Source organism: Zeus faber (assembly GCF_960531495.2).
Source record: "Zeus faber genome assembly, chromosome: 5".
Taxonomy (NCBI): domain Eukaryota; kingdom Metazoa; phylum Chordata; class Actinopteri; order Zeiformes; family Zeidae; genus Zeus; species Zeus faber.
Window position 1 is genome coordinate 37,385,754 of NC_137192.1, and position 23,489 is coordinate 37,409,242.

Here is a 23,489-nt window from a genome sequence, read left to right on the forward strand (position 1 = left end):
GCGGCCACTCTAAATCCACAGATAAAAAGTCCCCAAAGTTGTTATTTTAGGGAAGTTTTTATATCCATGAGTGTATCGCGCTGTAAGAGATAAATGCCGATGCTTTTTTGGCGGACATTGTGATTAAAAAAACGGAATGAAATACTGAAATGTGCAGAAGTCGACCGGAGCACCGGCGCAGGCGACTGCAAGGGGCGGCGCCACTATCGCCAGAAGAGAAGAGCATGTAGTAAATAAACTACCCAGAGACAGTTACTATGGTGACTAAACTACTCAGACAGTTACTATGGTGACTAAACTACCCAGAGACAGTTACCACGGTGACTAAGCTACCCAGCGACAGTAACTATGGTGACTAAATTACCCAGAGACAGTTACTATGGTGACTAAATTACCCAGAGACAGTTATTATGGTGACTAAACTACACAGAGACAGTTACTATGGTGACTAAATTACCCACAGAGACAGTTACTATGGTGACTCAACTACACAAAGCCGGTTACTATGGTGACTATGCTAGATTGGACTGTTGCTATGGATACAAGGTTCTCTCTCTCTCTCTCTCTGTTCAGGTATTGATCCGCCCAGAGAATCGTTCAATCGATGGTTGTTGGAGAGGAAGGTGATTGACAAGGGTCACGACCCCCTGTTGCCTAGCGACTGTGATCCTGTCATCTCTCCATCCATGTTCAGAGAAGTGATGAACGACATCCCTATCAGGTAGCTGTCTCACCCTCTGTCTGTCTCTTTGTCTACCTGTCTCTTAGCCTGTCTCTCTCTCTCCTCTTGTCTCTTACAGCTTTAGTAATAACTGAATAGTTCATGTGTAAGTCAACAGTTCTCTCTGTGTGTACTGTGTCTATAATGTATGTACTTGGTGTGTACTGTGTACAGATTGTCTCGTATTAAGTACAAGGAGGATGCCAGGAAGCTGCTGTTCAAATACGCTGAAGCAGCCAAGAAGATGATCGACTCAAGGTGAGCAACACGCTAGCTAGTTAGCTCACTAGGCTAGTTAGCATAAAGGATGATCCGGTTTAAATGAGTCAGTTTATACATATTATGTTATACTTGATAATGTGTACTGTGTGTAGGAATGCCAGTCCAGACAGCCGTAAAGTGGTGAAGTGGAACGCTGAAGACACCATGAGCTGGTTACGCAGAGACCACTCTGCCAGCAAGGAGGACTACATGGTACTACCACAGTTTTAACACAACACTAACATAGTACCTTGATACAGAGCGGTCCAATCAGAGTGTCGTTCAACAGTTACACATGTGTAGTGTAGTAGGGCTGGCTGATTTGGCAAAAAAAAAAAAATAATCTTCATTTATTTATATATATATTTTCAAACGATGCATCATTTTTCATTTGAACCTCGATTATTTTTCCCTCCGTTTTCCTCTAAATCAACTAAAAAGACCAAGTGTAATTACATATTTTCTTTATTAGCATAATAAAAATAAATGAGATGACCAAGTAGTCCAGGGCAGGTGGTATGTCCACACGTGAGTTGTTGAAGAATAAAACATTAAAAAACAGCACCACTTGGTGTCATTATTGTGCAAACATTTTTTTTAATCAAATTGAGGAAAAAGAGTCTCTTGTAGGCCATCCATGAAAATAACTTGCAAAATAAAAAATATTATACAATAAATAAATTAATTAATAGTGATAATAAAATGAATAATAAAAAAATACTCTCAAACAAAATAACATCCCTTTAACCTGGTAGAAAGTTGTCATCAGGTTTTTCAGGCCTCTTTGGCAAGTCCCCCCCAAATGAAAAGCCTGAAGGATGCAGAGATGTTTGTTCAGGTGAACTCAGCTTCATGCAGCTTCCACTGCACTGAATGTTCCTGCACATCTTTATGGTCTGTCGGGGTGCGGGAGTTCTGGAAAGTGATAAAGTAGGGATCCCCTTAGATCAGGGCTTCTCAAACCTTTTTGCTAGTGACGCCTTAAAAAGAAGTCTGGCGTCTGGCGACGCCATGGATGGTGCAGTTACGACCGTTCAGGCTCAACCTCCGTGGCGTTGGCACGATGTGATTAAATCATTGCTATTCCTGATTTGTGCCAGAAAAATGGGCATTTGTGCTTCTATGGTTTTTTATATATTTACTATTATATTGAAATAATTTCATGAGCTGTTTTCTGTAACTTTCCACCCCAATCATCGTCCACATGGCTCAAATAGTGCAGGACAGACCAATTGAAGTGGACATTTCTATCATGGTGACATTTATTCCAGGCATGCTGTGCAGCCTCCTCTTCTCCTGCGCTGCCAGGGACAGGAGTGGGAGAGAGTTGCTATGGTTACAGGGACGCTCCGTGCATGTAGTGTAGGATGGTAGTGTAGTATGGTGCTGTAGTATAGTATGGTGGTGAAGTGTAGTATAGTGCTGTAGTGTAGTATGGTGGTGTGGTGTAGTGAAGTATATTATACTTTAATGTCATATGTCAAACAGCTATTTAGAAGCCAGAGGCCACGCCCACATCTGTGTGTGTGTGTGTGTGTGTGTGTGTGTGTGTGTGTGTGTGTGTGTGTGTGTGTGTGTGTGTGTGTGTGTGTGTGTGTGTGTGTGTGTGTGTGTGTGTGTGTGTGTGTGTGTGTGTGTGTGTGTGTGTGTGTGGGTGTGTGTGTGTGTAGGACCGGCTGGAGCACCTGCGGCAGCAGTGTGGGCCGCACGTTGCTGCTGTGGCCAAAGACTCTGTGGAAGGAATCTGCTCCAAGATCTTCACCATCTCAGCAGAGTACAGCCGCCGCCTGCGACAGGCGCACCTTGCCCTGCTGCAGGGCTGCAGCGTGCCAGGTTAGACTCCTCAGACTGGTTATACCGGGTCAGACTGGTTATACCGGGTCAGACTGGTTAGAGCAGTCAGACTGGTTAGACCGGGTCACACTGGTTAGACCGGGTCAGACTGGGTAACATACCAGGTAAGAGCAGGTCAGTACTCTAACATACTGTATGTATTGTGCTCACTGTGTGTACTTTGTGTACTGTGTCCTGTACAGAGGCATGTACTCCCGCTGAAGTACAGCAGCGCCTGGTGTACTGCTTCCCTATCCGCCTGTCCATCCCCTCGCCCCCCCAGCCACGGGTTGAACTCCACTTTGAGAACGAAGTGGCCTGCCTGCGCTTCAAGGGGGAGATGGTCAAGGTCAACAGAGGGCACTTCTCCAAGCTGGTTAGTACTGGTACTAGAGAGAATACATACATCATGAGTCCTACTGTAAAGATAATCGATTCTCACTGTTCTCTGTGTGTACACTGTGTGTACTGTAGGAGCTGTTATACCGCTACAGCTGTATTGATGATCCTCGTTTTGAGAAGTTCCTGTCCAGGGTTTGGTGTCTGGTCAAACGCTACCAGGTACTGTAATGCGGTCGTCCAGTGCAGTATTCCAGTATTCCACTCCAGTATTCCAGTCTACTCAAGCAGGCCGCTCGACTAGTCGAGTTGAGTAGTTTAGTCCAGTTGAGTAGTTAAGTCCAGTTGAGTAGTTGTATGTTTCAAGATTCAAGATTCAAGATTTTTATTTGTCACATACATATACATACTTCCATACATATATGCAGTGAAATGTAATGCAACGCACCCGGTGATAGCACACAATAAGTCCTAGGAAAAAGTACAAAAATAAAATAAAATAAAAAGTAGAAAATTCCTTTCTAATAGACCGACTGACTCCTAAAACGTAATACAGTAAGTGGAATACTTATAGAATAAGATAAAAAATATATAGAATAAAATACAATAAAAAATAAATTGAAATAAAATGGAATAGGTTGAAGGAATATGGCTATGTATATACAGATATGTGCATTTAAAGTGGCATGTGAATTAAAGTGGCATGTGAATGTGAATAGTGTGAGGTAGTGTTTGGGATAAAACAGCACAGTATACAACAGTACGGCACAGCAATACGGCATCACGAACAACCCTGAACAGTGACACAGTATGCGGTACAGTATGCTACATACAGTACAGTAGGTAGTGGAGCCTAGTGCATGGCTCAGTTAGGACCCCTGGTGAGGTCAGCGTTGACAGTTCTAATGGCTTGAGGGAAGAAACTCCGTCTCAGTCTCTCTGTTCTCGCTGCGTGACTGCGGAGGCGCTTGCCTGACCGCAGCAGCTGAAACAGTCCGTTGTTGGGGTGATGAGGATCCTTCATGATCCTACGGGCTCTGCTACTACACCTCCTGGTGTATAACTCCTGCAAGGGGGGGAGGGTAGTTCCAGTGGTACGTTCAGCTGAACGCACCACCCTCTGCAGGGCCCGCCTGTCCTGGGCAGTACAGTTCCCAAACCAGGCAGTGATGTTGCCTGTCAGGATGCTCTCCACTGCTCCAGAGTAGAAGGACTTGAGGATCCTCACCGAGACCCGGAATTTCCTCAGCTGCCTGAGGTGGTAGAGACGCTGCCTCGCCTTTCTCACCAGAGTGTCTGTGTGAACAGTCCATGTTAAGTCCTCTGTGATGTGGACTACCAGATATCTGAAGCTGCTCACCCTGTCGACAGAAGTCCCATTAATCCACAAGGGCGCGTGCGTCCTCGATTGTGATCCACGCCTAAAGTCCACAATCAGCTCCTTGGTTTTGCTGACGTTCAGGTGTAGGCTGTTGTCCTGGCACCAGAGTGACAGGTCAGCCACCTCCTCGCGGTAGGCCTTCTCATCGCAGTCGGTGATCAGGCCCACGACCACGGTGTCGTCAGCAAACTTGATGATGGTGTTGGAGCTGGACCTGGCCACACAGTCATGTGTGTACAGGGAGTACAGTAGGGGGCTGAGGACGCAGCCCTGGGGGGATCCTGTATTCAGGGTGAGGGAGCTTGACATGTACTTCCCCACCTTGACCACCTGGGGGCGGCCTGTGAGGAAGTCCAGGATCCAGGTGCACAGCGGAGCATTCAATCCGAGCTCCAACAACTTGACAGCCAGTCTGGTGGGGACTATGGTGTTGAAAGCTGAACTATAATCACTGAACAGCATTCTCACATAGGCCCCCTTCTGGCCATCCAGGTGCGTGAGCGTGGTGTGCAGTACCTGGGAGAGCGCGTCATCCGTGGATCTGTTTTGCCGGTACGCGAACTGCAACGGGTCCAAGGTGCGGGGGAGGGAGGCGCAGATGTAATCCTTAATCAGCCTCTCGAAACACTTCATGACCACCGAGGTGAGGGCCACCGGACGGTAGTCATTCAGGCAGGTTGGAGAGGTGATCATCAGGACAGGAACGACGGTGGACCTCTTGAAACAGGATGGGACCACTGATTCAGCCAGGGAGATGTTGAATATTGTGGTGAACACCGGAGCTAGCTGGTTAGCACAGGTCTTCAGTACTCGTCCAGATATGCCATCTGGACTCGCAGCTTTCCTGGTGTTCACCCGCATCAAAGCCCTCCTGACCTCGTGCACGGACACTGAGAGTGCGCGCTCGTCCCCAGCGGTGTAACTCCAATTAGCCGGCGAGCTAGCGGTGCTGCTGCCAGACTCAAACCGCGCATAAAAGGAGTTCAGTTGGTTGGCCAGGGAGGCGTCCACACTCGTGGCTGGGGAGGAGCTGCTCTTGTAGTTTGTTATTGTTCGCAGCCCCTCCCACAAGCGTCTGGTGTCCCCCCGCTCCATCTGCAGCTCCACGGTGTCGGTCATCATGATGCTGTGCTGCTGACCGGTGCAGTCAAGGTTTAGTGAAAATGAAGCACGTGTCTTGCACTTGGAACAAAGGGACATTTAAACCCTGTGGGACCTGTATCTCCGCCCAAAGGGGAGAAGAACCAATTCCTCCAAGAGTTGGTTGTTAGAGCCGGTCACGATCCACCACGCCTTCCAAAAAACTATTGTTATAGATATCTGTTCAAGAAGTTCAACCGTCTCAACAAGTGAGTCCTTGGTTGTAGTTGGGAAGGTTGAGTGGGAGGTTTTCCTGAAGTCGATGGCCATATCTTTAGTTTTGTGAGCATTTTACTTCAGGAAGTGGTTGTCACACCACTCTACAAAATCGTTCACAACTGGCCCACGATCGACCTCCATCCTAAAGCAGACTGATTAAAATTGTGTCGCCTGCGAACTTGAGGAGATACCTGTCAACTAGGTTACTCAGTCATTTGTATATAGAATACAATAATGGGGACAGGACACACCCCTGGGGCGAGCCTGTGGATGAAAACAGCTTCTAGGATAGGGCATGACTGTCTGGGCGTACATGTTAAAAAGTCCCATTACCCATTTCACCTTGCCAGCATCAATAATAAAAGTGGACAGTAGTTCGCTAGCTAACATGTTGGATTGTATTAAAAGCTGCGGAGAAATCGACAAATAAAAGCCTTGCACGAGCTGTTGCATCCTGGAGATGCTTCGACAGAAAATTAAATAAGGTAGTAGCATCCTCCATCCCTCTATTAACCCATATGCACATTGCACCCGGCCAAGCAGGCCCTGACCCTCATCAGTCAGGGTTTGTTTGACCAGTCGCTCAGGTCTTTACATTACATTACATTACATTACATTGATCAGACGCTTTTATCCAAAGCGACTTACAATTATTCAAACAGCGACGGACGCAGCCATCAGGAGCAATTAGGGGTTAAGTGTCTTGCTCAAGGACACTACAGCATGCTAGCAGGAGGAGCCTGGGATCCAACCAGCGACCTTTGGATTACTAGACCACCAGCTCTACCGCCTGAGCTACCATCCCCTGGTCTTCCTCACTAGTGAGATCAGAGCCACAGATCTAAGGTCATTGAGCTCTTTTGGGGATTTGTTATTTGGCCAAGGATCTATCCTTTCACAGTTTCGAGACCTTGTGCTTAGTAAGTGAAAAGTTAAAAAGATCAGTTAAAATATCACATAACTGAGCTGCACAAACTTAAGGAATTAGCCAGTGATCATGTCAGGCCCAGGTCTTAACTGCATTTATGGAACATGGATCTGACAGAATTGCCACTGATTGTAGGCTGAAACGTAGTAGTGTAGTCACTTTACATACCCAACAGATCACTTTGCACATTTGTACAATCATGTCCATCATTAAAACGTAAATAAAAATCATTCTGTGCATGTGCAAGCACTGAGTTTGAATCAAAGCCATCAATGGTTATTGACCTGTTATTGTTATTGTCCTAGCTCGTCAGGGCTTTCATGCCATCCCACTCTGCCTTTAGGTCTTAACCTTCACATTTCTCCTCTATTCTACCTTTATATTGGAGTTTAGCCCTCTTTATTTCATGTATGGACTATTTTTTTAGGATTTGCCTTATCCCTGTCCCCACCACGTAGAAAGGTATTATGTTTCCTGTGCAGTACATCCTTCACTGCTTTCTTTACGTTTAGTTAGGATGACGAGTGTTTCCGATAAAGAACATAAGAGGATATCCCCTCAGCCCTCTTATCAAGATCGGGAGTAGAATTATTAAAATGATTCCAGTTTGTGCTTTCAAGGACTCCCTTGAGTTCCTCAAAAGCCCTTCCAGTCCACATCTCCGCTTCTCTGTTTAAGGAGCGGCTTGTGGGTTGGGAGAAGAAGGATAGGGTTGTGATCAGAGGAGCCGAGAGGTGGCAACGCTACGGACTTCTACGCACCTTTAACTGAACCACAACATAAGTCAATAGTTTTGTTCAGTCTGGTAGGGCAATAAATAAACTGATAAAAGTTGCTCATTGATTTTAGGTTGCGATGATTGAAACCCCCAAGGGTGAGTCAAGGGGCATCAGGAGAGAGGGACTTGCTTTTGTGTAACCTTGTGAATAGTTGTCACTGCATTATTTGCATTGGCTTTGGGGTTTATGTACACAACAGTAACAAATATTTGGGGAAATCGACAGACAGCAGCTCAATGTCCGTGGTACACAAAGTCTCTCTGACGGTGTTTACAGCACCACTGGTGGGCATAGAGGCAGGCACCTCCCGATGTTCCCGATGGACTGGGCATTGCAAAGTAGTATCAAGAGGAGGGGTATGCGGTGGAGGTGCAGACGCTTAAGCCACTGTCTGTTTCCGCACTTCACATTTTTTATCCCATGTTTTAAAGTATTCGCAGTGACAGGAGATGTTCGCTATTAAACGCTCTTACGTAAGTAAGTCCAAGTGCGTATGTGGCTGCTGTCAATCCTCTAGACCCAGTAAAGATCCCGAGAGTACTGGATCCTGCCTGTGTGCATATGGCAAGGGACATATAAACACTAAGCCACAGCAAACAAAGTCCATGTGACAATAAAATACAGTCGCTCCATTCTAAAAAGTGAGCAACGAACAGTGCAATGACGTAGAACTTAATCAGATTGGTTGATTCTTCACTAACAACATTTAAACGGTACAAGTGTCGACCAGTGCAGTAGACCAGTGCAGTAGACCAGTGCAGTAGGCCAGTGCAGTAGGCCAGTGCAGTAGGCCAGTGCAGTAGACCAGTGCAGTAGGCCAGTGCAGTAGGCCAGTGCAGTAGGCCAGTGCAGTAGACCAGTAGTCATCAGTGCTGTGTGTGTTGCAGGTGATGTTTGGCAGTGGTGTGAACGAGGGCTCTGGCCTGCAGGGGGCGCTGCCAGTCACTGTGTTCGAGACGCTCAACAAACACTTTGGAGTTTCCTTCGAGTGCTTTGCATCTCCGCTCAACTGCTTCTTCAAGCAGTTCTGCTCTGCCTATCCCGACAGCGACGGCTTCTTCGGATCTAGAGGGTGAGAGGGCGCCGTGCCCTGCTCTCAGATATTAAAGATATTATTAGAGATTAAATATGGATGTTATGGATAAATATATTATATAACATATAGATGTTAGATATACAGTATATGTTATACTTATTATAGATATATTACGTATATATATTATAGATTTTCTATTACATATTAATATCCTACATATTACATTACATATAGATATCGTATTGGGTATAAAGATATGTATGCAGGTATTATATAGATATTATAAAGTGTATCACGCAGCAGAGTATGGAGTCACATTTTCTAATGTAGAACTGTTTCTAGAAGTGTTTTCTAGAAGAGTCATTCCAGGTTACTGATAGATCCTGTTCTGTTTAGTCCGTTCCTCAGTTTCCGTCCGGCCAGTGGCTCCTTTGAGGCCAACCCTCCGTTCTGTGAGGAGCTGATGGACGCCATGGTAACACACTTTGAGGTACCTCTCTCACCCCCGTTCCCTGCCTCACCTGTCTCATCTGTGTTGTTCACCCGTCTCACCCCTACTGCCTGTCTGTCTGCAGGAGCTTCTAGAAGCGTCCTCGGAGCCGTTGTCCTTCATTGTGTTCGTCCCAGAGTGGCGGGACCCGCCACCCTCCGCGCTGCTCCGCATGGAGAAGAGCCACTTCCTGCGCCACCAGACCAGCATCCCCGCCTACCAGCACCAGTACCGCTCCGGGAGCCAGCATATCTGCAAGAGGTACTAGTACTATCGCTGATACTGCTGATACTGCTAATACTACTATGTAATGATAACGTCCGTCCAGACGGTCATTATCTCTCAAACCACAGGGACCATCTGTATCTCTCGGTGTTATAACTAGTATGTCTACTTTTATAACTAGTATGTCTACTTTTATAACTAGTATGTCTACTTTTATAACTAACTAGTATGTCTACTTTTAGAACTAACTAGTATGTCTACTTTTAGAGATTACTAGTATGTCTACTTTTATAACTAACTAGTATGTCTACTTTTATAACTAACTAGTATGTCTACTTTTATAACTAACTAGTATGTCTACTTTTAGAACTAACTAGTATGTCTACTTTTAGAACTAACTAGTATGTCTACTTTTAGAGATAACTAGTGTGTCTGTGTTTCCCATACATAGATTTATTTGTGGCGCCACAATAGACATTTTGATTGGGCCCTTCTTCATTCTCAAACACATTGACGTCTGTGGAAGCCCCTCCTCTCCCCGTTGGCTCCACTCCCAATCAAAACATGATCATGCACGGTACACATGTATACACGTGTTTTATGAGTAGCCCTGGATCTATTCATCTGTCATTGCCATCGCGCATGAAAGCACTGGAAAATAAGAGGATATTGTTGAAGTAGGTTGTCATCCTCTGAGGGAGCCATTTATTTACTTATGTACTCAGTGCTATCGCCACAAACACAACCAAGTTCTGTGGGAAACAGTCTGTTATAAAGAGTACGTCTACTTTTATAACTGGTACATCTACATTTGGTTTATAACTAGTACGTCTGGTTTTATGACTGGCACGTCAAGTTTTATAACTGGTACATCTAGGTACTAACTACGTCTGGTTTATAACGAGTATGTCTGGTTTTATGACTGGTATGTCTGGTTTTATGACTGGTACGTCTGGTTTTATAACTGGTACATCTTGTAACCAACTAGTACGTTTGGTTTGTAACTAGTATGTCTGGTTTTATGGCTGGTACGTCTGGTTTTATGACTGGTATGACTGGTACATCTAGTAACCAACTAGTACGTTTAGTTTGTAACTAGTATGTGTGGTTTTATGACTGGTACGCCTGGTTTTCTGATGTCTTGTTTTCTGACTGGTATGTCTGGTTTTATAACTGGTACGTCTGGTTTTCTGACTGGTACGTCTGGTTTTCTGACTGGTACGTCTAGTTAACAACTAGTACGTTTGGTTTATAACTAGTATGTGTGGTTTTATGACTGGTACGTCTGGTTTTCTGACATCTGGTTTTATGACTGGTACATCTGGTTTATAACTAGTATGTCTGGTTTTATGACTGGTACGTCAAGTTTTATAACTGGTACATCTAGCTACTAACTACGTCTGGTTTTATGACTGGTACGTCTGGTTTTATGACTGGTATGTCTGGTTTAAGGGGGAGGGGCTTTGGGGTCAGGGTTCCTCTGCTGATGTACTGACCACACTGGCGCCCCCTGCAGGGAGGACATGTACTACAAGGCGGTCCACGGCACGGCCATCTACTTCCTGCAGAACTCTGCTGGCTTCTCCAAGTGGGAGCCAACGGCCAATCGGCTCGCAGAGCTGCAGTCCTCCTACCGTTGCTCCGCCTCCTCCTCCTCTCCTGTTGCCACGGGAGACGGAGACCCCGCCTCCAAAACAGAAAGGACGCCCAGTGTGGACTCCACTGGTAGCCATGACAACGACAACAACAATAACAGCGGCAGCAGTAGTACGAGTAGTAGTAGTAGTACTGTTAGTGGTACTAGTAGTGGTTCTAGTAGTACTATTGGTGGTATCGGTAGCAGCAGCAGCCCACTGGAGAAGCTGTGCAGCGTTTAGGGCAGCAGGTGGCGCTAGACTTCACCAGCTCTTTACTGTGTACAAATTGTAAATACAACAGAGACCCAGTACAGGAAGTGTACCCAGTACAGGAACCCAGTACAGGAAGTGTACCCAGTACAGGAACTATCTGCTGGAGTTCCGTCACTGAAAGAGGACCTGAAAGACGACATCCTGTACATCTGGTAATACTCTGTAGTATGCAGTAATATTGGGTAGTATTCAGTAATACTCAGTAGTATTCAGTAATATCTGGTTATACTCTGTAGTGAGTATCCAGAGGCAGAGCTCCTTCCTTCTGATTGGTCGACAGTATGGCGGCAGCCTGAGATTGGTCAGTTTTCAGCCGCTTGCCTCCGTCCAGTCCAGGCAGAGCAGCCTGGCCACGCCCCCTCGGGCTCTGGCCCCGCCCCTCAAAACGCTGGCAGCTGATTGGTCGGCAGCCTGTACATAGTGTACAGTCTCCTTGAATTAACTGTTGAACCTTTCCATGAATTTAATTTGCTGTAATTTAACATCATTTTTCTACAGATGAAAGTTGTTTGTGTATCATACAGTTTTGTTTTAAACTAAACCAAAGTGTTAAGGATTCTATATATATATACACAAAAATATATATAAATCTGTATCTAGTAGGTGAAAGTAGAGCGTGTATACATCCTAATGCTGACCCTGACGCAGCACAATACTCCACTTTATTTTTATAATTCTTTGTCTCTCTTGTTGTTTTTGTGTTTGATTCTTGGATTTCAATGTGCATGATACTCTGTAAATACTGCAGTAAAACTCCAAGTACTACTGTGTTCCTCATTATTGAATGACTCCACTGGGGCGGCTGGAGCCACACCTTCCCATTGGAAAACAATGCAAATTAACACGTGTTGACAATAAAGTGGGAAAACCGGAGCTGAAAGAATAAAGGATTAAACGACTTGGAAACGAAAGACTAAAGTCAGAATGTGAAGCGTTCAAGTGTCTTAACAAAGCGTCCGGACAACGGGCAGAGCCGCCATTACTGCTGTCCACACAGCCCTTTCCAAGATGGCGGACCGTGCGGGACGCGCAGCCCGGCTCAGGTCACGCCCCCCCGGCCCCCTTCGCACATGCGCAGTACGTCGTGTTTCCGGAAAAAATCTGATGAAACGACTTTCAATTCGATAGAATCTGCAGCTTTTACTGTTTTAAAACCACAACAACGGTGATTGAAAGACTTAAAAAGGACGAAAACTGCAGCTTTACCGCTTTAGAAACACGTCAACTAGTTTCACTGCTTTAAAACCATTACATCGGTACTTTTACTGTCTTCTTTCCTGGTCCCAGGTCACGGATCGGACCTGGACACCGTCGAGCAGCGTTTCAGGTTTTAAAGCCATTCCATTAAATTCTGCTGAAGAAAGTTCCAGTTACTGTTATATCTTACTGGTTTCCAGTTAGTGTATATCTTACTGGTTTCCAGTTACTGTTATATCTTACTGGTTTCCAGTTAGTGTATATCTTACTGGTTTCCAGTTAGTGTATATCTTACTGGTTTCCAGTTAGTGTATATCTTACTGGTTTCCAGTTAGTGTATATCTTACTGGTTTCCAGTTAGTGTATATCTTACTGGTTTCCAGTTAGTGTATATCTTACTGGTTTCCAGTTAGTGTATATCTTACTGGTTTCCAGTTAGTGTATATCTTACTGGTTTCCAGTTAGTGTATATCTTACTGGTTTCCAGTTAGTGTATATCTTACTGGTTTCCAGTTAGTGTATATCTTACTGATTTACAGTTAGTGTATATCTTACTGGTTTCCAGTTAGTGTATATCTTACTGGTTTACAGTTAGTGTTATATCTTACTGGTTTACAGTTAGTGTATATCTTACTGGTTTCCAGTTAGTGTATATCTTACTGGTTTCCAGTTACTGTTATATCTTACTGGTTTCCAGTTAGTGTATATCTTACTGGTTTCCAGTTAGTGTATGTCTTACTGGTTTCCAGTTAGTGTATATCTTACTGGTTTCCAGTTAGTGTATATCTTACTGGTTTCCAGTTAGTGTATATCTTACTGGTTTCCAGTTAGTGTATATCTTACTGGTTTCCAGTTAGTGTATATCTTACTGGTTTCCAGTTAGTGTATATCTTACTGGTTTCCAGTTAGTGTATATCTTACTGGTTTACAGTTAGTGTATATCTTACTGGTTTCCAGTTACTGTTATATCTTACTGGTTTCCAGTTAGTGTATATCTTACTGGTTTCCAGTTAGTGTATATCTTACTGGTTTACAGTTAGTGTATATCTTACTGGTTTCCAGTTAGTGTATATCTTACTGGTTTCCAGTTAGTGTATGTCTTACTGGTTTCCAGTTAGTGTATATCTTACTGGTTTACAGTTAGTGTATATCTTACTGGTTTCCAGTTAGTGTATATCTTACTGGTTTACAGTTAGTGTATATCTTACTGGTTTCCAGTTACTGTTATATCTTACTGGTTTCCAGTTACTGTTATATCTTACTGGTTTCCAGTTAGTGTATATCTTACTGGTTTCCAGTTAGTGTATATCTTACTGGTTTCCAGTTAGTGTATATCTTACTGGTTTACAGTTAGTGTATATCTTACTGGTTTCCAGTTAGTGTATATCTTACTGGTTTCCAGTTAGTGTATATCTTACTGGTTTACAGTTAGTGTATATCTTACTGGTTTCCAGTTAGTGTATATCTTACTGGTTTACAGTTAGTGTATATCTTACTGGTTTACAGTTAGTGTATATCTTACTGGTTTCCAGTTACTGTTATATCTTACTGGTTTCCAGTTAGTGTATATCTTACTGGTTTCCAGTTAGTGTATATCTTACTGGTTTACAGTTAGTGTATATCTTACTGGTTTACAGTTAGTGTATATCTTACTGGTTTCCAGTTAGTGTATGTCTTACTGGTTTCCAGTTAGTGTATATCTTACTGGTTTACAGTTAGTGTATATCTTACTGGTTTCCAGTTAGTGTATATCTTACTGGTTTACAGTTAGTGTATATCTTACTGGTTTCCAGTTACTGTTATATCTTACTGGTTTCCAGTTAGTGTATATCTTACTGGTTTACAGTTAGTGTATATCTTACTGGTTTCCAGTTAGTGTATATCTTACTGGTTTCCAGTTAGTGTATGTCTTACTGGTTTCCAGTTAGTGTATATCTTACTGGTTTCCAGTTAGTGTATATCTTACTGGTTTCCAGTTAGTGTATGTCTTAGTGGTTTCCAGTTAGTGTATGTCTTACTGGTTTCCAGTTAGTGTATATCTTACTGGTTTTCAGTTACTGTATATCTTTCTGGTTTCCAGTTAGTGGATGTCTTACTGGTTTCCAGTTAGTGTTTATCTTACTGGTTTCCAGTTAGTGTGTGTCTTACTGGTTTCCAGTTAGTGTATGTCTTACTGGTTTCCAGTTAGTGTATATGTTAGTGGTTTCCAGTTAGTGTATATCTTAGCGGTTTCCAGTTAGTGTATATCTTACTGGTTTCCAGTTAGTGCGTGTCTGACTGGTTTCCAGTTAGTGTACGTCTTAGTGGTTTCCAGTTAGTGTATATCTTACTGGTTTCCAGTTAGTGTATGTCTTAGTGGTTTCCAGTTAGTGTATGTCTTAGTGGTTTCCAGTTAGTGGATGTCTTACTGGTTTCCAGTTGTGTATGTCTTAGTGGTTTCCAGTTAGTGGATGTCTTAGTGGTTTCCAGTTAGTGAATATCTTACTGGTTTCCAGTTAGTGTATATCTTACTGGTTTCCAGTTAGTGTATATCTTAATGGTTTCCAGTTAGTGTATATCTTACTGGTTTCCAGTTAGTGTATGTCTTAGTGGTTTCCAGTTAGTGTATGTCTTACTGGTTTCCAGTTAGTGTATATCTTACTGGTTTTCAGTTACTGTATATCTTTCTGGTTTCCAGTTAGTGTATGTCTTAGTGGTTTTCAGTTAGTGGATGTCTTACTGGTTTCCAGTTAGTGTTTATCTTACTGGTTTCCAGTTAGTGTATATCTTACTGGTTTCCAGTTAGTCTATGTCTTACTGGTTTCCAGTTAGTGTGTGTCTTACTGGTTTCCAGTTAGTGTATGTCTTACTGGTTTCCAGTTAGTGTATATCTTAGTGGTTTCCAGTTAGTGTATATCTTAGCGGTTTCCAGTTAGTGTATATCTTAGTGGTTTCCAGTTAGTGGATGTCTTAGTGGTTTCCAGTTAGTGGATGTCTTAGTGGTTTCCAGTTAGTGGATGTCTTAGTGGTTTCCAGTTAGTGTATGTCTTAGTGGTTTCCAGTTGTGGATGTCTTAGTGGTTTCCAGTTAGTGGATGTCTTAGTGGTTTCCAGTTAGTGGATGTCTTAGTGGTTTCCAGTTAGTGGATGTCTTAGTGGTTTCCAGTTAGTGGATGTCTTAGTGGTTTCCAGTTAGTGGATGTCTTAGTGGTTTCCAGTTAGTGGATGTCTTACTGGTTTCCAGTTGTGGATGTCTTAGTGGTTTCCAGTTAGTGGATGTCTTAGTGGTTTCCAGTTAGTGGATGTCTTAGTGGTTTCCAGTTAGTGGATGTCTTAGTGGTTTCCAGTTAGTGGATGTCTTAGTGGTTTCCAGTTAGTGGATGTCTTAGTGGTTTCCAGTTAGTGTATATCTTACTGGTTTCCAGTTAGTGTATATCTTACTGGTTTCCAGTTAGTGTATATCTTACTGGTTTCCAGTTAGTGTATATCTTACTGGTTTCCAGTTAGTGTATATCTTACTGGTTTCCAGTTAGTGTATATCTTACTGGTTTCCAGTTAGTGTATATCTTACTGGTTTCCAGTTAGTGTATATCTTACTGATTTACAGTTAGTGTATATCTTACTGGTTTCCAGTTAGTGTATATCTTACTGGTTTACAGTTAGTGTTATATCTTACTGGTTTACAGTTAGTGTATATCTTACTGGTTTCCAGTTAGTGTATATCTTACTGGTTTCCAGTTAGTGTATATCTTACTGGTTTCCAGTTAGTGTATGTCTTACTGGTTTACAGTTAGTGTATATCTTACTGGTTTACAGTTAGTGTATGTCTTACTGGTTTACAGTTAGTGTATATCTTACTGGTTTACAGTTAGTGTATATCTTACTGGTTTCCAGTTAGTGTACGTCTTACTGGTTTCCAGTTAGTGTACATCTTAGTGGTTTCCAGTTAGTGTATATCTTAGCGGTTTCCAGTTAGTGTATATCTTAGCGGTTTCCAGTTAGTGTATGTCTTACTGGTTTCCAGTTAGTGTGTGTCTTACTGGTTTCCAGTTAGTGTATGTCTTACTGGTTTCCAGTTAGTGTATGTCTTACTGGTTTCCAGTTAGTGTATATCTTAGTGGTTTCCAGTTAGTGTATGTCTTAGTGGTTTCCAGTTAGTGTATGTCTTAATGGTTTCCAGTTAGTGGATGTCTTACTGGTTTCCAGTTGTGTATGTCTTAGTGGTTTCCAGTTAGTGGATGTCTTAGTGGTTTCCAGTTAGTGAATATCTTACTGGTTTCCAGTTAGTGTATATCTTAATGGTTTCCAGTTAGTGTATATCTTACTGGTTTCCAGTTAGTGTATGTCTTAGTGGTTTCCAGTTAGTGTATGTCTTACTGGTTTCCAGTTAGTGTATATCTTACTGGTTTCCAGTTAGTGTATATCTTTCTGGTTTCCAGTTAGTGTATGTCTTAGTGGTTTCCAGTTAGTGGATGTCTTACTGGTTTCCAGTTAGTGTTTATCTTACTGGTTTCCAGTTAGTGTATATCTTACTGGTTTCCAGTTAGTCTATGTCTTACTGGTTTCCAGTTAGTGTGTGTCTTACTGGTTTCCAGTTAGTGTATATCTTAGTGGTTTCCAGTTAGTGTATATCTTAGTGGTTTCCAGTTAGTGTATATCTTACTGGTTTCCAGTTAGTGTATGTCTTAGTGGTTTCCAGTTAGTGTATATCCTAGCGGTTTCCAGTTAGTGTATATCTTACTGGTTTCCAGTTAGTGTGTGTCTGACTGGTTTCCAGTTAGTGTATGTCTTACTGGTTTCCAGTTAGTGTATATCTTAGCGGTTTCCAGTTAGTGTATATCTTACTGGTTTCCAGTTAGTGTGTGTCTGACTGGTTTCCAGTTAGTGGATGTCTTAGTGGTTTCCAGTTAGTGGATGTCTTAGTGGTTTCCAGTTAGTGGATGTCTTACTGGTTTCCAGTTGTGTATGTCTTAGTGGTTTCCAGTTAGTGGATGTCTTAGTGGTTTCCAGTTAGTGGATGTCTTAGTGGTTTCCAGTTAGTGGATGTCTTAGTGGTTTCCAGTTAGTGGATGTCTTAGTGGTTTCCAGTTAGTGGATGTCTTAGTGGTTTCCAGTTAGTGTATATCTTACTGGTTTCCAGTTAGTCTATGTCTTACTGGTTTCCAGTTAGTGTGTGTCTTACTGGTTTCCAGTTAGTGTATGTCTTACTGGTTTCCAGTTAGTGTATATCTTAGTGGTTTCCAGTTAGTGTATATCTTAGTGGTTTCCAGTTAGTGTATATCTTACTGGTTTCCAGTTAGTGTATGTCTTAGTGGTTTCCAGTTAGTGTATATCCTAGCGGTTTCCAGTTAGTGTATATCTTAGCGGTTTCCAGTTAGTGTATATCTTACTGGTTTCCAGTTAGTGTGTGTCTGACTGGTTTCCAGTTAGTGGATGTCTTAGTGGTTTCCAGTTAGTGGATGTCTTAGTGGTTTCCAGTTAGTGGATGTCTTACTGGTTTCCAGTTGTGTATGTCTTAGTGGTTTCCAGTTAGTGGATGTCTTAGTGGTTTCCAGTTAGTGGATGTCTTAGTGGTTTCCAGTTAGTGGATGTCTTAGTGGTTTCCAGTTAGTGGATGTCTTAGTGGTTTCCAGTTAGTGGATGTCTTAGTGGTTTCCAGTTAGTGGATGTCTTAGTGGTTTCCAGTTAGTGGATGTCTTAGTGGTTTCCAGTTAGTGGATGTCTTAGTGGTTTCCAGTTAGTGGATGTCTTACTGGTTTCCAGTTAGTGTATATCTTACTTGTTTCCAGTTAGTGTATGTCTTACTGGTTTCCAGTTAGTCTATGTCTTACTGGTTTCCAGTTAGTGTATATCTTACTGGTTTCCAGTTAGTGTATGTCTTACTGGTTTCCAGTTAGTGTACATCTTAGCGGTTTCCAGTTAGTGTATATCTTAGCGGTTTCCAGTTAGTGTATGTCTTACTGGTTTCCAGTTAGTGTGTGTCTTACTGGTTTCCAGTTAGTGTATGTCTTACTGGTTTCCAGTTAGTGTATATCTTAGTGGTTTCCAGTTAGTGTATATCTTAGTGGTTTCCAGTTAGTGTATATCTTAGCGGTTTCCAGTTAGTGTATATCTTACTGGTTTCCAGTTAGTGTATATCTTAGCGGTTTCCAGTTAGTGTATATCTTACTGGTTTCCAGTTAGTGTGTGTCTGACTGGTTTCCAGTTAGTGTATGTCTTAGTGGTTTCCAGTTAGTGTATGTCTTAGTGGTTCCAGTTAGTTTATGTCTTAGTGGTTTCCAGTTAGTGTATGTCTTACTGGTTTCCAGTTAGTGTATATCTTACTGGTTTCCAGTTAGTGTATGTCTTACTGGTTTCCAGTTAGTGTACATCTTAGCGGTTTCCAGTTAGTGTATATCTTAGCGGTTTCCAGTTAGTGTATATCTTAGCGGTTTCCAGTTAGTGTATGTCTTACTGGTTTCCAGTTAGTGTGTGTCTTACTGGTTTCCAGTTAGTGTATGTCTTACTGGTTTCCAGTTAGTGTATATCTTAGTGGTTTCCAGTTAGTGTATATCTTAGCGGTTTCCAGTTAGTTTATGTCTTAGTGGTTTCCAGTTAGTTTATGTCTTAGTGGTTTCCAGTTAGTTTATGTCTTAGTGGTTTCCAGTTAGTGTATATCTTAGCGGTTTCCAGTTAGTGTATATCTTACTGGTTTCCAGTTAGTGTATATCGTACTGGTTTCCAGTTAGTGTATGTCTTAGTGGTTTCCAGTTAGTGTATATCTTGCTGGTTTCCAGTTAGTGTATGTCTTAGTGGTTTCCAGTTAGTGTATATCTTACTGGTTTACAGTTAGTGTATATCTTACTGGTTTCCAGTTAGTGTGTGTCTGACTGGGTTCCAGTTAGTGTATATCGTACTGGTTTCCAGTTAGTGGATGTCTTAGTGGTTTCCAGTTAGTGTATATCTTACTGGTTTCCAGTTAGTGTATGTCTTAGTGGTTTCCAGTTAGTGTGTGTCTTACTGGTTTCCAGTTAGTGTGTGTCTTACTGGTTTCCAGTTAGTGTATATCTTAGTGGTTTCCAGTTAGTGTGTCTGACTGGTTTCCAGTTAGTGTTTGTCTTACTGGTTTCCAGTTAGTGTGTGTCTTACTGGTTTAGAGTTAGTGTATGTCTTAGTGGTTTCCAGTTAGTGTATATCTTAGTGGTTTCCAGTTAGTGTATATCTTAGCGGTTTCCAGTTAGTGCGTGTCTGACTGGTTTCCAGTTAGTGTATGTCTTAGTGGTTTCCAGTTAGTGTATATCTTACTGGTTTCCAGTTAGTGTATATCTTACTGGTTTCCAGTTAGTGTATATCTTACTGGTTTCCAGTTAGTGTGTGTCTGACTGGTTTCCAGTTAGTGTGTGTCTGACTGCTTTCCAGTTAGTGTATATCTTACTGGTTTCCAGTTTGTGTATATCTTACTGGTTTCCAGTTAGTGTGTGTCTTACTGGTTTCCAGTTAGTGTATATATTACCGGTTTCCAGTTAGTGTATATCTTACCGGTTTCCAGTTAGTGTATATCTTAGTGGTTTCCAGTTAGTGTGTATCTTACTGGTTTCCAGTTAGTGTATATATTAGTGGTTTCCAGTTAGTGTATATCTTACTGGTTTCCAGTTTGTGTGTGTCTGACTGGTTTCCAGTTAGTGTATGTCTTACTGGTTTCCAGTTAGTGTGTGACTTACTGGTTTCCAGTTAGTGTATGTCTTACTGGTTTCCAGTTAGTGTATATCTTACTGGTTTCCAGTTAGTGTAGATCTTACTGGTTTCCAGTTAGTGTAGATCTTACTGGTTTTCAGTTAGTGTAGATCTTACTGGTTTCCAGTTAGTGTAGATCTTACTGGTTTCCAGTTAGTGTAGATCTTACTGGTTTCCAGTTAGTGTAGATCTTACTGGTTTCCAGTTAGTGTATGTCTTAGTGGTTTCCAGTTAGTGTATGTCTTAGTGGTTTCCAGTTAGTGTATATCTTATTGGTTTCCAGTAAACTATGTCTTAGTGGTTTCCAGTTAGTGTATGTCTTAGTGGTTTCCAGTTAGTGTGTGTCTTAGTGGTTTCCAGTTAGTGTGTGTCTTAGTGGTTTCCAGTTAGTCTGTGTCTTACTGGTTTCCAGTTAGTGTGTGTCTTACTGGTTTCCAGTTAGTGTGTGTCTTACTGGTTTCCAGTTATTGTGTGTCTTACTGGTTTCCAGTTAGTGTGTGTCTTACTGGTTTCCAGTTAGTGTGTGTCTTACTGGTTTCCAGTTAGTGTATATCTTAGTGGTTTCCAGTTAGTGGATGTCTTAGTGGTTTCCAGTTAGTGGATGTCTTAGTGGTTTCCAGTTAGTGTATATCTTACTGGTTTCCAGTTAGTGGATGTCTTAGTGGTTTCCAGTTAGTGGATGTCTTAGTGGTTTCCAGTTAGTGTATATCTTAGTGGTTTCCAGTTAGTGGATGTCTTAGTGGTTTCCAGTTAGTGTGTGTCTTACTGGTTTCCAGTTAGTGTAGATCTTACTGGTTTCCAGTTAGTGTAGATCTTACTGGTTTCCAGTTAGTGTAGATCTTACTGGTTTCCAGTTAGTGTATGTCTTAGTGGTTTCCAGTTAGTGTATGTCTTAGTGGTTTCCAGTTAGTGTATATCTTATTGGTTTCCAGTAAACTATGTCTTAGTGGTTTCCAGTTAGTGTATGTCTTAGTGGTTTCCAGTTAGTGTGTGTCTTAGTGGTTTCCAGTTAGTGTGTGTCTTAGTGGTTTCCAGTTAGTCTGTGTCTTACTGGTTTCCAGTTAGTGTGTGTCTTACTGGTTTCCAGTTAGTGTGTGTCTTACTGGTTTCCAGTTATTGTGTGTCTTACTGGTTTCCAGTTAGTGTGTGTCTTACTGGTTTCCAGTTAGTGTGTGTCTTACTGGTTTCCAGTTAGTGTATATCTTAGTGGTTTCCAGTTAGTGGATGTCTTAGTGGTTTCCAGTTAGTGTATATCTTACTGGTTTCCAGTTAGTGGATGTCTTAGTGGTTTCCAGTTAGTGGATGTCTTAGTGGTTTCCAGTTAGTGTATATCTTACTGGTTTCCAGTTAGTGGATGTCTTAGTGGTTTCCAGTTAGTGTGTGTCTTACTGGTTTCCAGTTAGTGTATGTCTTACTGGTTTCTAGCATGGGAGCGCACCGGGCCTGGGAGCAGCCTTCTGGGAGTCACCAGGTAAACACTGTTTTTTTTATTTAACAGATGATATGATTATATACTACAATTGTACTACTAGTAATATACTACTATAATACACACCAGGATAGTTCACAGTCCGTCTCTCTCCATCAGAACCCTTGGAACCTGATGATAAAGCACCGTCAGGTTCAGCGCCGAGGTCGTCGCTCGCACACGGCGTTGAGGTGAATATCCTCCAGGCCACCTGTGGACATGTATACCTGTGGACATGTATACCTGTGGACTTGTATACCTGTGGACATGTATACCTGTGTACATGTATACCTGTGGACATGTATACCTGTGGACATGTATACCTGTGGACTTGTATACCTGTGGACATGTATACCTGTGTACATGTACAGCTTCACAGACCCCCTGGTCTCCATGGACCTGCTGAGGGCCGTGCTGCAGCCCAGCTTCAACCAGGACATCATGGAGGTTTTCAGGAAGTACCAGAAGGTGAGGGTGCACCTAGACCCTGTGGGCAGGAAGTTCCTCCTGGGACACAAGGGTACTGGCAACTAGGTTGTTAGGAACAAGGGTACTGGGAACTTGGGTGCTAGGAACTAGGGTGCTGGGAACTCGGGTGCTACGAACTAGGGTATTGGGAAATAGGGTGCTTGGAACTAGGTTGCTAGGAACTTGGGTACTGGGAACTAGGGTTCTAAAAACTAGGATACTGGGAACTAGGGTGCTAGGAACTAGTTCATTATGTTGCTAGGGCGTTAGTTACTAGGTCATTAGGTTACTAAGGTGTTAGTTACTCAGTCATCAGGTTTGTAGGGTGCTAGTTACCTGATCATAAGGTTTCTAGGTTGGTAGTTGCTCGGTCATTGGGTTACTAGCGTGGTAGTTACAAGGTCACTCGGGTGCTAGTTGCTAGGTCATTAGGTTACTCGGGTGCTAGTTACAAGGGTGTTAGTAAGCAGGTTATTAGGTTACTATGATGTTAGTTACTAGTGTGGTTTTGACTAGGTCATTAGGTAACTAGGATGCTTGTAACTAGGTCATTCGGTTACTAGGGTGCTTGTTACTAGGTCATTTGGTTATAAGGGTGCTAGTTACTAGGTCACGCAGTCCCAGGGTGCTAGTTGCAAGGTCATTAGGTTACAAGAGTGGTAGTTACTAGGTCATTAGGTCACAAGGGTGCTATTTACAAGGTCATTATGTTTTTGTGGTGGTAGTTACTAGGTCATTAGGTCACAAGGGTGCTATTTACTAGATCATTATGTTACTACGGTGGTAGTTACTAGTTCACTAGGTTACTCAGGTGTAATTTACTAGGCCATTAGGTGCCTATGATGCTAGTTAGTAGTGTGAAGGTTATTAGGTCATTAGGTTACTGGGCTGCTTGTTACAATGTCATTAGGTTACTAGGGTGCTTGTTACTAGGTCATTTGGTTACTATGGTGCTAGCTACTAGGTAATTTGGTTACTAGGGTGCTAGTGGCTAGGTCATTGTGTTACAAGGGTGGAATTTACTAGGTCATTAGGTTACTAGGTTGCTAGTTATGAGGGTGTTAGTTACTAGGTCATTAGGTGCCTATGCTGCTATTTACTAGTGTGCTAGTTATTAGGTCATTAGGTTAATAGGGTGCTTGCTACGAGGTCATTCGGTTAATAGGGTGCTCGTTATTAGGTCACTAGGGTGCTAGTTACTAGGTCAATAGGTTAATAGGGTGCTTGTTACTCGGCCATTAGGTTACTAGGGTGCTTGTTACTAGGGTGCTTGCTACTAGGTCATCGGGTTAATTGAATGCTTGTTACTAGGTAATTAGGTTTCTAGGGTGCTAGTTACTAGGTCATTAGGTTACCAGGGTGCTAGTTACGAGGTCATTAGGTTACTAGGGTGCTAGTTACGA

The 23,489-nt window shown here is 42.5% G+C and overlaps 2 protein-coding genes across 5 annotated transcripts in view; both read left to right on the top strand.

Moving 5' to 3' along the window:
* pcif1 (phosphorylated CTD interacting factor 1) overlaps positions 1-12,083 on the top strand; it is a 29,517-nt gene extending 17,434 nt beyond the window's left edge. Inside the window, exons 7-16 of one of the 2 annotated variants that reach the window (XM_080000264.1) lie at positions 574-721; positions 896-979; positions 1,096-1,195; positions 2,653-2,815; positions 3,019-3,191; positions 3,290-3,376; positions 8,489-8,673; positions 9,034-9,127; positions 9,213-9,388; positions 10,869-12,083. In XM_080000264.1, coding sequence (XP_079856390.1) covers positions 574-721; positions 896-979; positions 1,096-1,195; positions 2,653-2,815; positions 3,019-3,191; positions 3,290-3,376; positions 8,489-8,673; positions 9,034-9,127; positions 9,213-9,388; positions 10,869-11,229 — 1,571 coding nt within the window. In that variant the 3' untranslated portion in view covers positions 11,230-12,083. The remainder of the gene's footprint in view (positions 1-573; positions 722-895; positions 980-1,095; positions 1,196-2,652; positions 2,816-3,018; positions 3,192-3,289; positions 3,377-8,488; positions 8,674-9,033; positions 9,128-9,212; positions 9,389-10,868) is intronic. The other variant, XM_080000265.1, reaches the window with a different exon arrangement.
* A 265-nt stretch (positions 12,084-12,348) lies between these two features.
* LOC307230911 (deoxynucleotidyltransferase terminal-interacting protein 1-like) overlaps positions 12,349-23,489 on the top strand; it is a 28,483-nt gene continuing 17,342 nt past the window's right edge. For 2 of the 3 annotated variants that reach the window (XM_080001403.1, XM_080001405.1), the window contains exons 1-4: positions 12,355-12,589; positions 21,576-21,621; positions 21,739-21,809; positions 21,990-22,086. In XM_080001403.1, the coding sequence (XP_079857529.1) occupies positions 21,577-21,621; positions 21,739-21,809; positions 21,990-22,086 (213 nt within the window). In that variant the 5' untranslated portion in view covers positions 12,355-12,589; position 21,576. Of the gene's footprint in view, positions 12,590-21,575; positions 21,622-21,738; positions 21,810-21,989; positions 22,087-23,489 lie in introns of all 3 variants that reach the window. The other variant, XM_080001404.1, reaches the window with a different exon arrangement.